We start from the raw sequence: 12,791 nt of genomic DNA on the forward strand, positions 1-12,791 counted from the left end.
CAGACGAAAACAGGTTTGTTTGTACCTCTCCCTCATTCCTGGGGGGGCGGATGCTGGACAGGTGGATGGTTTTGTATTCTCCAGAGTTGAGTTTGACTACCATGGCATCAGCGTTGACCACCTGCATCACCTGCAGGGACAGATAAACAGAGATTAGAAGGTGTTCGTAACAGGAAAAAAAAAAAAGAAAGAAAAGGCCTGGAGAATGTGATTGGGTGAAGCTAAAATACAAGAATCTCAATCAGAAATCAGCTCAATCAAAATAAATGATAAAAATCCACAAAGAATGCCACATTCTAGAGACTAGAGAAGTGTTGAAACAAAAGGACTGATGCAGCTATTTGTTGAGTGAGTGAGCCAGCAAATAGACTGAAAGAAAAATAGGAAGTGAAGGAGCAGATTAAGGATAAATGGAGAGAAAGAGATCTATTCAAAGGTAGAAAGAGGGTGACCCTGCAGACTGTGTGCTGTCATGAGTAGAAGGAACTGAGGTAAGAAAGAGATCCTTGAGTGACTGAGTAAGTTAAGGCATCCCAGTAGGCCAGCAAGGTTTGGAGGACGGGGCGAGGACGTTTGCCTATCTGGAGGATTGGCAGCAGGAAAGGGGGCGGGTGGAAGAGGGAGACCAAGTAAAAGAAAAAACATCCTGTTGAAGATAGACTGGCAGTTACACAGCCCTCTGCCCAAAAGCAGCTGGCAGCATGTCATTTTGGAGACCTTTGCAAGTGTAACTACGCACAAGAGCCTCCCCCCCGCATCTGAATGCCATCTCTTTCATTTACAAAAAGGAGGTAACCACAGTCTATAGCAGGTGAAGATGAGAATTATGAGTGGATGTTCAAAGCTACAGCTATTAAATTATGGTTCACAAGGGAGAGTGCTTAGAAAAGGACTACCGCATCGGTTCTGACTTAAGAATTCTGTGTGGGTATTTCAGAAGTAGTGACCTATTCCACAAATTCTAAATCTCAAAGAAATGGTAATGTTAAAAAGAAGTGCTAAAAAATATTTCTATCTCTACCCAGCCTGTACAGTCCCTTTCTATGTGCCTGTGCTCTTTCATGTTACAAGACATATTGGGGCTATACTGTGATTGAGATGGAAAACGCATCCAAACCTTGAGCTTTTAAGTAGGCCAGTTGCGAGACTGAGAAATCAATCAGCCTACACATGTTGACTCCCACGCATGCATTAAATGGCCTCACTGTTCATCACTTAAACTGTCCTTCATATGCAAGCTGTGCTTGCGTTTAAGTCCACAAAGTGAGAGAAGCAAGTCGGAGCCATGCATCAACTGCAATTTGGACCATTGTAGGTGTTCAGGGGCTGTGGGTCCAGTAGAAAAATTAAAAACAACCTAAATTTGAGGAAAAGTTTAAACTCTCTGAGAGCATAATGCCGACATGGATCCAGGTGTGTTAGGCTCATTGGGAGAATCATTATTCTATGAGAGAAAATCAGACTGCCTTTGCATTTGCCACCAGAGAACAGAAATTAGACCAACCCACATGCTAAATAGGCTGCCCACAACAGCAGCCAAAATACATCATACACTAATCACTGAGCTGAGTGGGAGAGATGGAGAGACACAGGGAGCAGGGAGGAGAGAGACAGGGAAGGGGAGAGGTGTAATGAGTGAGTGCGAGGGGGAGCATGCAATCACACAGAGACACGCGTGCACACCAGCCTACACGACTTCACACTGTAACAAGGTCATTTTGGGGCCTGCCCAAGTAAATAAAGTGCAAGAAAAAGAATGTGGCAGGAGCAGAATAAAAATGGCACAGCTTTTGTTGGCTAATTATCAGTCGGATGAGGCGAGAGGAAAGACGCAAAGGAGGGCATAACACGCACCAAGATAGAGGAAGAGAAAGATGGCGCGAGACAGAGTGCAATCTCACGGCAAATATCACAGGATCAAAGACACAGAAAAAGATGGGGAATAGATAAAAAAAAAATGGAGCAAAAAGTCTTTTGGAAGTAGCTGCCATGAGGGTTGAGCGAGCAGGCAGAAAAGACAAATAGGCTGGCAGAATGACTCACTGCTCTAATCCATTAGTGAAGAGATGGGAATATACTGCCACCCTCTGCCCGTGGACGACATGACATCTGCAGTGAGCAAGATCAGTCATCGTGCAAGGAGGATGTTGGCAACTGTCAGCCGATGCTTCAGCCAATGACACTTGAATTCATTAGGCTGGTTTAAACCAAAGGGCCAAACACAGGCTTAGCCAGGGCTAACTCATTCCTCATGTCAGATCACCTCCACTGAAAGAAGCACCTACACGCTCTGAGTTTCATTGTTGTTCCCTGTGGACAGGATCTGTCAGCCAAAGAATATGGTTTCACATTAACTTGTAGTGTTTATGATGGCATGACAAACAGTCAAGAGTGGCGCCTGGACGCTGATGATCAAACAAAGACTGACAAGTTTGTATTGATTTGGGAGTATATTATTCTGGTTTTACCCAAAGGGCTGTTGCTGTTCCAGTTCACAGATTTTAATTTGAGTGCAAACAAATCCCCCCCTTCTCATTGTCCTCCCCAAAAGTGACTTTTTAAGTTTCTTGGAGAAGCTGCCCGACCTTGAACCAAGTCTGCTTGACTTTTTCTTAAAGAAAGAGGCTTTTCATGTCACCTTTCCTTCATATATACTTTAAAGGAAAAAAATGGCTTTTGTTTGAAGCTTGTGCTGAGAAATTCGCAATCCAATTGTTACCTGGGCAGAAGGAGGTGGGGGGGCTTTTGGGACATGGCCTACATCTGCTTCTTCAGGCCCAATGGAGGGGAGAAAACAGAAGTCGAGATACCTCAGCTGGATTGACTTGTGGGAATTGGACCTCTGTGCTTCTCCATTTATCCATCATTCAGGTAATAAGAAGTGAAAAGAGGAGCACAGCATGTGAGCGGAGGAGTATATGATGATGAGACTGATAAGAGAGATGTCTAGCTTTGAGAGGTGGTGCATTGCTGTAATAGGTGTCGACAAATGCCACAGAGGGTGTACAGAGGGGGCAATGTACGTAGCATAGAGAAAGATCAATCAGGGTCACCATCTTGTTTTCCATGACAAGTGCCAGCCCCATTTCAAACTAAATATATTAGCATCAGAACTTTCATCCCTCGCGGTACAACTATGCAAGCAATCAGGAACGCATGGCCTGTTTTGAGGTGATAATATAGCAAAGTCATCACTTGCCCAAAGCACAACGTCCCATGAGCTGTGGATGCCTTTCTAATCCCAAAAACTAACCAAAAAAAAAGTAAAGTGCATATTTGCAGTAGTCAAAAAAAAAATATATATATATATATATATATATATATATATATATATATATATAAAAAAGCCTGAGCAATCAGAATGCATGCCCAGACAGTTATAAGATACTCTGCCAGTATATTAACCTGGCCACAGGAGAAGATGGGTTTAACGCTCTATGCATTGTGATGAGCTTAATTGTCTTGATGTCTGTGGCTTCCAAGTCCAGCACTCTGGGACTAAACACTAAACAGAAGGAACCAGACCGGGAGCTAGTGAGCATCAGAGCCACTACCCAAAACAAAACAACTAGGATCCAGAAATACATCCGTAAAGATGGCCCCCAGTGATGAACTGCTAAGTGAATTCCTCAGGCAGCTGAAACCCAGGGAAGGACAGGAGGAGAAACACCTCGTGGAAGATTAAGCCTCTGCGCGGCACGTACCACCGACCGGTTAAAGAAGTGACTGACATCGAGAAGTCCCATCAGTGGCTAGAAAAGCCTTGATCTTAAAGAGAGCAATGAGGCAATCATTGCAGCACAAGAGCAGGTGCTGAACACAAAAGCAATAGAAGTCAGGGTCTACCACACCAGACGGGAACCCAGGTGCTGCCTGTGCAAAGAGCCTGCACCTGGTGTACAGGAACATCTGTACCAAAGAAAAAAAAAAAACACATCTGGCATTGAAGAAAAAGTGACAGAGCTAAGATCCGATGAGACTTCCAAATCCAGGCCGATTAACTGGTGATGACTAACCAACCAGACGTTGTGGTAGTTGACAGACAACAGAGGAAGGCAGTAGTGATAGATGTCGCAATTCTAAGTGACAGCACCACGAAGCAGGAGCAGAAGCTAAAACACAAATTACAAGGGCTAAAGGAGGAAGTTCAAACGGTGCAGGTTTTAATGTTCTTTCTTCCAAATCCTCTCCATACAAACTCAGTTTCCCACTCAACCCTCAGCCTTGCGGGTTTTTCTTTTTTTTCCTCCAAGTCTCTGTGCCTCATTTCATACACACTCCTGAGATATGTTCCTTCACTCCCACACTGCCGATATTCAAACCCTTTTAAATAGAGGGAGAGGGGGACTGAAAGATCTGAGAGCACCTTATGCTGATAGTATAAATGTTTTATCCTTTCTGTAGCCTCTTCCCTCCGACTCAAGAGAAGAAAAAAAAATGACATGCAGTTTCTTTTTGAGCCTTCTTTTTTTGCGTTTGCAGTTTATCAAATTCATTCTGGAAGCAGATTGGCAAAGTAACACCTTTATGTCACCCCCTGTGAATTTTTCAGGACCTTAAAAGTTTAGGGCCTGGAGACAGTAAACAGACAATAGAATCACTTAAAAAAAAAAAAAAAAACTGAAGTGATGATTGAGTTTTAGCTCAACAAATGTTTTAAGGTAAGAGTTACTTTAAGACATTAAAGTGGCAGCCTGGAACTAGCAATATGTGATCCAATTAAGGTTTGGCTGCATTACCAAGGATCAAGGCTTCAATATGGCATGGTCTGAATCAATATGTGACACAATATGACTAGTAGGGAATGCATCCCCCTGTAGTTTATATTAAGCACACTTCTTTTCTCCTCGCACCCCAAGCAATAATCTCCAAAGCCCATATCTATCTAGGGGTCACTCTGTGCCACGGCTACAACATATGCTAGTTTTTTGGCCTGAATCTGCCTGGGGGTTGCTTCAAGGTTGCTGTTAAGCATTCTTTGTATATTCACTGAAGAGGGGGGGCATTTTTTTTTTACCTTTTCATTCTGTGGGGGATGCAAAAGTGAAAAATAAGATGTGTCAAGACATTTCTTAGAAGCCTCAAAGCACCCTTGGTTTTACTGCCACGCTGAAAGGAAATTGGAAATGCCACAGCAGAGTCAAATGGGGAAAGGAAGGGAAACAAACGGTTTATCTTTTGCAAAAGCGTAAATTCCTACTCGTGTTTTAGAAAATTTGAAAGTCATGCTTTCAAATGTTCACAATATATACACAACATCTGCCACGTCTCTATGTTCATTTATAAGTGAGAACTAGAACACATTGAAGTGAGATGAGAAAAAGCTTTAAAAAATAAAAAAAATAAAACATTTTAAGTCCTCACCTTGGCAACAAATTGTCTGTCCTTCAGGTCCAAGTTGGCTGTGGGTGCAACATAGTCTTTCCAGATTCGGATCTTGCGCTCTTTAGCAGATCTGGCCAAGAAAAAACAAAAATGCTTCTGTCAAGACAATAAAAAAAAAAAAAAAAATGTCTGCTAAACTTTACAAGATCTTATTGAAGTGAGAAAATTCCCACACACTGCAGTTTCTTAGGCTAAGATTGTTCAACTTTGCTTTATTTTCAAGGGACCAGATTTCAGTGATAAAAAATACATTATTTTACCCCACAGAACACAGCTTTAATGTTTTAAGACATCACTCTCTGGTTAAGATATCAATAGGGGCAACTGTAGACCAACAAGTCTGGTTCTAAAGGTGAAAATCACTATTTTTAGAGCTGTTGGCTTTGAGGAGAATGTTTTACACCGAGTCAGCCACATTATATTGCTAAGTCAACAATTAATTCAGCTCCTTTACCTGTGTATTTCTGTTCTACACATACAAAAAAAAAAAAAAAAACTCTACAAGTGTGTTCCTGCATCAGAAGCAGCGATATCAGGCTCTACCAGGTGAACTTAGTTCCCAAGGACTCATCTGCCAGCTGTAACAAAACAGCCTGCCCAGCACCTCCTAAAATGCTTTGATGCTTTTTTTTTTTATTAAACTTTTTCTTTGAAGGAAGAATATAGGTAGCAATATGAAGACTGGGTAATAAATATCATTCAAGTCTTCTCCATTCATGAGATCTGTGCAATATCCAATCAGTTTGACCAATACAGGACTCTGATAAAACAAGCTGTGCATCTTCAACTGCATACCGCTCAGCAGCTCTTAGTTTCTCAGCTCCTTGGGTGTAAACAGCCATAGACCAATCTACGCAGCGGGCGAAGCCTTCCTTCAACAGGAGTTCTGTAATATTACCATTCTAAGACAAAGGGACACAGGTACAGTCAAAAACACAAAAAGGCATTTCTTAAATGAAACAGTCACCACGTGGTCCTGATTCCTGTGATTTACCGGATGAAGGATGGTGCCCAGTATGATCTGGTTAGGGCAGCTCTCCAGAATGATTTGAACATCTCGCTGCAGAAGACGGGATTCAGTGAAGAATTTGGCCTCTGCAGCAAAAGGCTCTGGTGTTTCTGTACCATCAGCTTCCCTCCTGAATGAAGGGCACTAACGAGAAAGAAAAAGGCACACAAACATTAGCATATGAGCACTCATGCCTCAATCTGTATGTACATGGATGGTTTTCTCTCTTAAAGGGGTAGTTCGCCATTTTGCACATTAAGCCCTGTTTTTAGGTAGTCTGGGGTGAATTATAGATGTTCTGATCACAATTTGGACATTTGGTGCTGAACGGAGCATTTAGGTATCCACTGCGGCAGCCCCCCCACCTTTGCATTGAGTCAATGACCACTCAAGCAAACAATCAAACGGCATTAAACTTTCGTTTGCAGAGACATGAAACTCACCGTGTGGTCTGTGGTGGACAGCGATACGTTGGCTCGAAAATCACCGCAAAATACGCTTCCAGAGAAGTTATATTACCATTATTGTCCGTCTTCATTGATTTGTATTGTACACAAACAACGCACTATCGCCACCTAGTGGCTGGATGTCTTGCTGCTGCTATTCAACGGTGTCCGGAAAAATAGGTCCACCCAATGCTAAAACAACTGTTAGAAGGCACATTTCGCTGCGATTTTTGGGTCAATTTATCGAAAGTGACCCGAAATTGACCCGAAAATCGCAACGAAAGTTTAATGCCGTTTTATGATTGTTTGCTTGAGTGGTCATTGACTCAATGCAAAGGTGGGGGGGCTGCCGCAGTGGATACCTAAATGCTCCGTTCAGCACCAAATGTCCAAATTGTGATCAGAACATCTATAATTCACCCCAGACTACCTAAAAACAGGGCTTAATGTGCAAAATGGCGAACTACCCCTTTAAAAAAAAAAAAAAAAGGCTTGTTCACGACAATTTGTTGTAGTCAACTGAGTTCATGTTTATACATACACTCAGAGGATTTTTTTTTCCCCTTTTGTCTGATGTGTTCTTAACTAATGTCACTGTACTTTGTAATCTTTTTGAGTGCAGCGAAACATCAGGCAGACATAAGCCTTTGAACAATGAGACAAAGAACACCTTTAAAATGGATGCAACATCTTCAAGTGGGAGATGAAAAAGATTAGTTATCTTGAGTGGTCCACTGGCAAAGCTGGACTGGGTGAAAGAGATTGATGGTGGAAATTCAGTGGTGGAGATATGATGCTGCTGGAATAAACAGCTAAAAATGTTTGCAAAAGATCCTTTTTTGTCTATTTAAGATTAGACTGGCTCAATTTAAAAAAAAATATTACAGTTACAAAAGCCATGAATGAAGTAAAAAAAATAAAAATAAAGGGAGCTGTCAGAAGTGGACATATCTACAAGCACAGAGCTATGCATGCAATAATTCTATTCAATACCTGCTACTGTAGCCCAACACTAAAAATAGAAACACAAAATACAGTTGACATGTTATTGTGCAGCTAGTGAGTGGTGGTTACCTTAACACCAGACAGCATAACAGTGACCAGGTAGTTGTCAGGGAGCAGCAAGGCACGAACAACACTGCCGTCACGCACATGCTCGATGATGGCTGAGGGACAGAAGCAGACACTTGTGAGGAAGGAAAGCAGAGAACATCAAATGATGATGTGCTAACAGAGCTAAAGTTCTCAGGTGGCCAAGGGCACAAACCCATTTCCATTTCAGGAAAACACAATGGATGATTACTACTGAATTCAAAACACAAATATCTACGATTAGCTGTTAATAGTGTTTTTCTCAGTGGGACAGAAATGGTTCTGTGAGGGTTCTCTCTCAGAGAGAAGAAAAATCACGACTTTCCTGACAGACTGTACTCCACTTAAAGCTTTCCCAAACACTAATGTAGGCTTAAAACGTTCCTGTAAGATGGTGCCCTTCACAACATACAAAGCCTGCATTCAGCCTGTGTTCATGGCCATCAATAGTTCCACACCAGAAGTAGTATTGTCTCCATAGAAACTTCTATAAAAAAAAATAATAATAATCACTTCTGCACACCTCTTCTGTCGGCATGCCAAGAACGCCAGTACCAACAATTTTTTTACTGAAGTGCCACCCTTAATGCGTTTAGGTCCAGATGCAAGTCATGCATTTGGCAAATATCATGCCGAGAACAGTGAGCAGACGAAAAGGTTTCAAAGATGGCTCTTTGATCACCACTGGGAAAGATCGCCAAAAGCTAAAGACGACCAATCTTCTATGGGAAGAAGAAAACAACATTCATTTTTGCTTTTAAATCTATGAAGGCTCAAAAGACTTTTAGTCCTTATTTGATATTATGTCAAAGCATAGGCCTTTGAGGTCACTTAGTTTGGAAAGTTTTGGAGGAAAGCATTTAAAAGTCTACGGTAAATCATAGGACCTTTTGAGATAGGATCTGTTAAGTCTGAAATGTTTTTGCAGATAACTTTCATATCTATGCATTCCTGTGGATGTGAAGATTAAAAAGGGTGTAAGAGAGAACTGGTAATACTTGCCTTATTAGTCAAAACAACTTTTAATGACCATTAAAAGGCGCTCACCGTCACTACACATCATCACCCTTTTCTCTGGAAGATATTTTTTCCAAAAAGGGCCTCAAATCCCCCAGCTGGGTAATTGTATCTACGTTTAAACGTAACCCTGAATACATCTCAAGATTGGTGAGAAGAGATCAAGGGGGGAAAAAAAAGTCACCTCGTCCATTTTCCCCCATTCAATTAAACAGTTGTGAAATGAGCTGAGCCACTGTTCCTGGCAATCATCGTGAAGTAAATCGAGCTGCAACTTACACCTCCAGGAAGTCAGAGGTGAGCTGGAGCGAACGCACCAGTGACGAGTAACAAAAAGAAGCACCTTGGGTCAATAGACTGCATGTCTAACACAGCCTTCAAATTTGGCTTTCATAATAAAACAGGAGCTCATGACTGTTTTTGTGGGTCATTTGTCTTTGTTTTCTAGGCCACACTTTCTCAATGCGAGTGTGTCAACATGCAGACCCCTCCTGAAGTCATTACCATTGATGGGTTTCTGGTGCAAGGAGTCAACAAAGTTGCGGGGATTCTCTATGGTGTACTTCATGTCGCGGATGGTGTGTGTGCCGCCACCCTCGCTCCACATGCCCTTCCTGGCAGCCTTTGACTGGTCCTCCAATTCGCAAAGTCTGGAATGCTCTGGACTGGGCACAAAGTAAAAAAAACACAATAAGTCGAAAAAAAGCACATCTCAAGCTCCGAACAACTGTTAGAGTGATTTAGAAAAACAGTTATTCTCTGTATAAGCAGTGGATTATTGTTAGCTGACTCTAAGACTCATAAGACTCTTATGTTCGACTGCTTCTACGGACTTTCATTAGTTAACTTTTTCATGATGTGATTTAAATAAAGTATGCAAAATGTAAAACTAAGGGTGAGAGGTATGGTACAAATTTCCTCTACAAAGGGGAAAGTTTAAAGAAACTCCAGGATGTGAAGCCTGAACACCACAGGGGCACCTCATATGGGTCAATGTTAGCAGTCAGATATTTGAAATCCAATCTACTGCAAAATTAGATCAGCAACTGTACCAAACGTAATCTAATAAAGTAGTTAAGCAACATGACATTTGGCGACTGCTTACACCTGCAGCAGAGAGAACCTGATCTTTAAACTGAAAAAGCAGCTCCTTACCAACTTCGAAAACTAAAGGTGCTGCTGAAATAACAGATGCACTAAAGTTGTAAAAATTTCAGTTGAGTATCATTATCAAACAGCTCAGAAATGCCAACAAATAAAATGTTCAAGCTTGAAAACCGCAGCAGCACCGTCTTTTTACAAGCGACAACTGATTTCACACCAGTTATAATAGCACCCACGTTGTATCCAACAAGCAGAAAAAGTTTTGATTGTAAAGTTGCTCCTCTTGTTAAGTTTAACGTGTCGAACTCCTGTTAAACGGATTAAAACGTGGCTCATCCAAAGCTTCATTTCATTTGGGCAAATATTAGCCTAACACGTGCAGCATTTAAAAGAAACAGAATAAGTAATGTTCCTGACAAACTATACTGCTGGGTCACTGGCAACCAGCTGATGAACAGATTAGAACTACTTAAAAATGTATCAGAGCACTTTGTAAAGAGACAGTAATGCTGTTTTTAACTGCAACCACACAACTGGCTACAAAATGCCAAAATTAAAACCACGCCAACTCTAAACTTCTTTAATTTTTTTTTGTGATTATCTTTTTATCATATATTTTAAAACATACATCAAAGAGGTATCAAAAAGGCACCTTATGGATAGAGTACAAAATAAAACTTCTTTAATTATTCAGAACAGAACAGGCTTCTGTTTTTCCAAGAAGCCCCACTCAACTGGTATGAGAGTCAGGGCGATGTGTGTTGTTCATTTCTAAAAATATACAACACAAACTCGATATTTTACATCCTGCCTCAAAGTCACTGTTAGCTTTGCGGTTTCAACAAACTGGTTTGTCATTAAAATACCACACACACACACCTAATTGAGCTTTTGGACGTCTGTCTCCTCACCGATTTAGCAAATTGAAGTGAACAGTTTTTTTGCTTACTGAGCAACAACGGTCAAACTTTCTAAGAAGTGAATTCTGTTTAAGCTACAGGAAGGGGAAGCTACAACGATATCGTGAGAGAAACTAAGAATGTTATCAAGGGAAGCAGACATTGTAAAGTTACGAAACAGATAAAGAACGGGTTATAAGTGGAGACTGGTTTAAAAAAAAGAAAAGAAAAAAAAACAGCAGAAATAGTCTCATGTGTGGAGGAAGATGATTGTGTGAACTCATCCCTGGTCTCCGAATAGATCAGGTTTCTTTTTAGGTCATCAACTCCTCCAACACACTGCTTCAAATCAAAACAGATATTGAACTGAAACACTGAGCAAGACTACTGAAGAAACAAAGGCCAAGGAAAATAACTTTCCTACGACTTATATTTCAACATGCTGTAGGCTACATCTTTCATCTCTATACGTCTCCTTTGAGCAGCCAAAGATACTTTGTATAGATACAAAATGTTATAGGTTCCCTGCTGTCTTGTGTAGTCTGAAGAGGTTGTAGTAAGCAAAGTTCCCCCCATGCATCTGAGAAGGGTTCCCCTGCTATTGAACAGGGGGCCCTAATGAGAGGAGTTCACCTCCTGGAAGTTTATATCTCTCAACCACAACTCCTCTTGGGCTCCAGTTAGAGAGAAACAACAGGGGATTATAAAGTGCAGTTGGTTTTCATGTTAATGCGCCTCACTTTAGCTCTGATAGTTATATAAACCAATTAGTCAAGCCCCATGCCTGTGACTTTAATTTTTCAAAAAGAAAATGTAATGCTGGGTTCCGCAGCCATCTCAGTAAGTGGATTAAACATATCTAAAGAAGGAAAGTCAAACTAAGTGATAGAAACTGATCTGAAGGCGGAACAGACGGGACTGATGAATGCATCTGTGGCGGTCCCTGCGTGGCTCAACATTAAGGACAGCAAGTTTCCGCTGCGACGAATCGAGTCAAACTGAAACTCAAATTTTGACAGCAAACAGAAAACTTCGAATAAATAAAAAGGTGAGACATGTTTGCTTTAGCTGCCATGACAAAAAAGAAGTCTCAGTTAGGTTTCACAGAAGTTTGGAAAAGTGGGCGATTCAGCTGGCCGAAGGAGAAGCTATTCAAATAGGCAGTAACAAGAAAAGACTATGGACAATAACAAAAAATAATAATAAAATTATTAAAAAAAATAATTTTAAAAGACACTTTAAAAAAAAAAAAAAAAGTTGCCCTAAGAACTGCCCTCCAGCCAGGAGGTTCGTGATCTGGCTGCCCCATGTTAGCAAGCAGCAGCCTGCTTCTAAACACGTTCAACTGCACTGTCCGGAGCGTCGTCATTATCATCACCTACATAATTATCATCACATCACAGTTAGTGTGATCAACGTAGCAAGTCACGAGGAGTCATAAAATTGGAGGCAAGTGCACTGAGGGAAAAACAAAGGCCTTAAGTCCTCCCTGAATAATGCCCCCCCCCCCCCTCGGCCAAATGATGCTGGCTTACACTTGAAGCATCATTTACATTAGTGCTCGTTATGGGCCATTGCACAGAATGCTTTAAATGGGTCATTAGTGGCAAAATGTTCACATCAGCTCTGTTCATGTTGGAATATACAAATGTAGCAGCACGAGTCAAATTGCTTGTAATGCGAGTCGTGTGCAAATACTGCCACGGACGGGGGGGAGGGGTATACAGTACTTTATCATATAGCACGGGGTGTATATTTAGGGGATCACTGCATAGGGGCAATGTGGCAGAAAAGGGTTTCAAAGGGACATCATTATAGCAGTGGGGGTATGCTACCACC

At 41.4% G+C, this 12,791-nt stretch overlaps 1 protein-coding gene across 1 annotated transcript in view; it reads right to left on the reverse strand.

The window, feature by feature from the left end:
* The window catches only part of snd1 (staphylococcal nuclease and tudor domain containing 1), a 160,254-nt gene that overhangs the window by 141,618 nt on the left and 5,845 nt on the right, over nt 1–12,791 (reverse strand). The window contains exons 5-10 of the mRNA XM_075471701.1: nt 9,454–9,614; nt 7,915–8,006; nt 6,380–6,538; nt 6,181–6,287; nt 5,365–5,455; nt 26–130 (exon numbers count right to left, since the gene is read on the reverse strand). Of these exons, the coding sequence (XP_075327816.1) occupies nt 26–130; nt 5,365–5,455; nt 6,181–6,287; nt 6,380–6,538; nt 7,915–8,006; nt 9,454–9,614 (715 nt within the window). The remainder of the gene's footprint in view (nt 1–25; nt 131–5,364; nt 5,456–6,180; nt 6,288–6,379; nt 6,539–7,914; nt 8,007–9,453; nt 9,615–12,791) is intronic.

Source organism: Odontesthes bonariensis, chromosome 8 (assembly GCF_027942865.1).
Source record: "Odontesthes bonariensis isolate fOdoBon6 chromosome 8, fOdoBon6.hap1, whole genome shotgun sequence".
NCBI lineage: Eukaryota > Metazoa > Chordata > Actinopteri > Atheriniformes > Atherinopsidae > Odontesthes > Odontesthes bonariensis.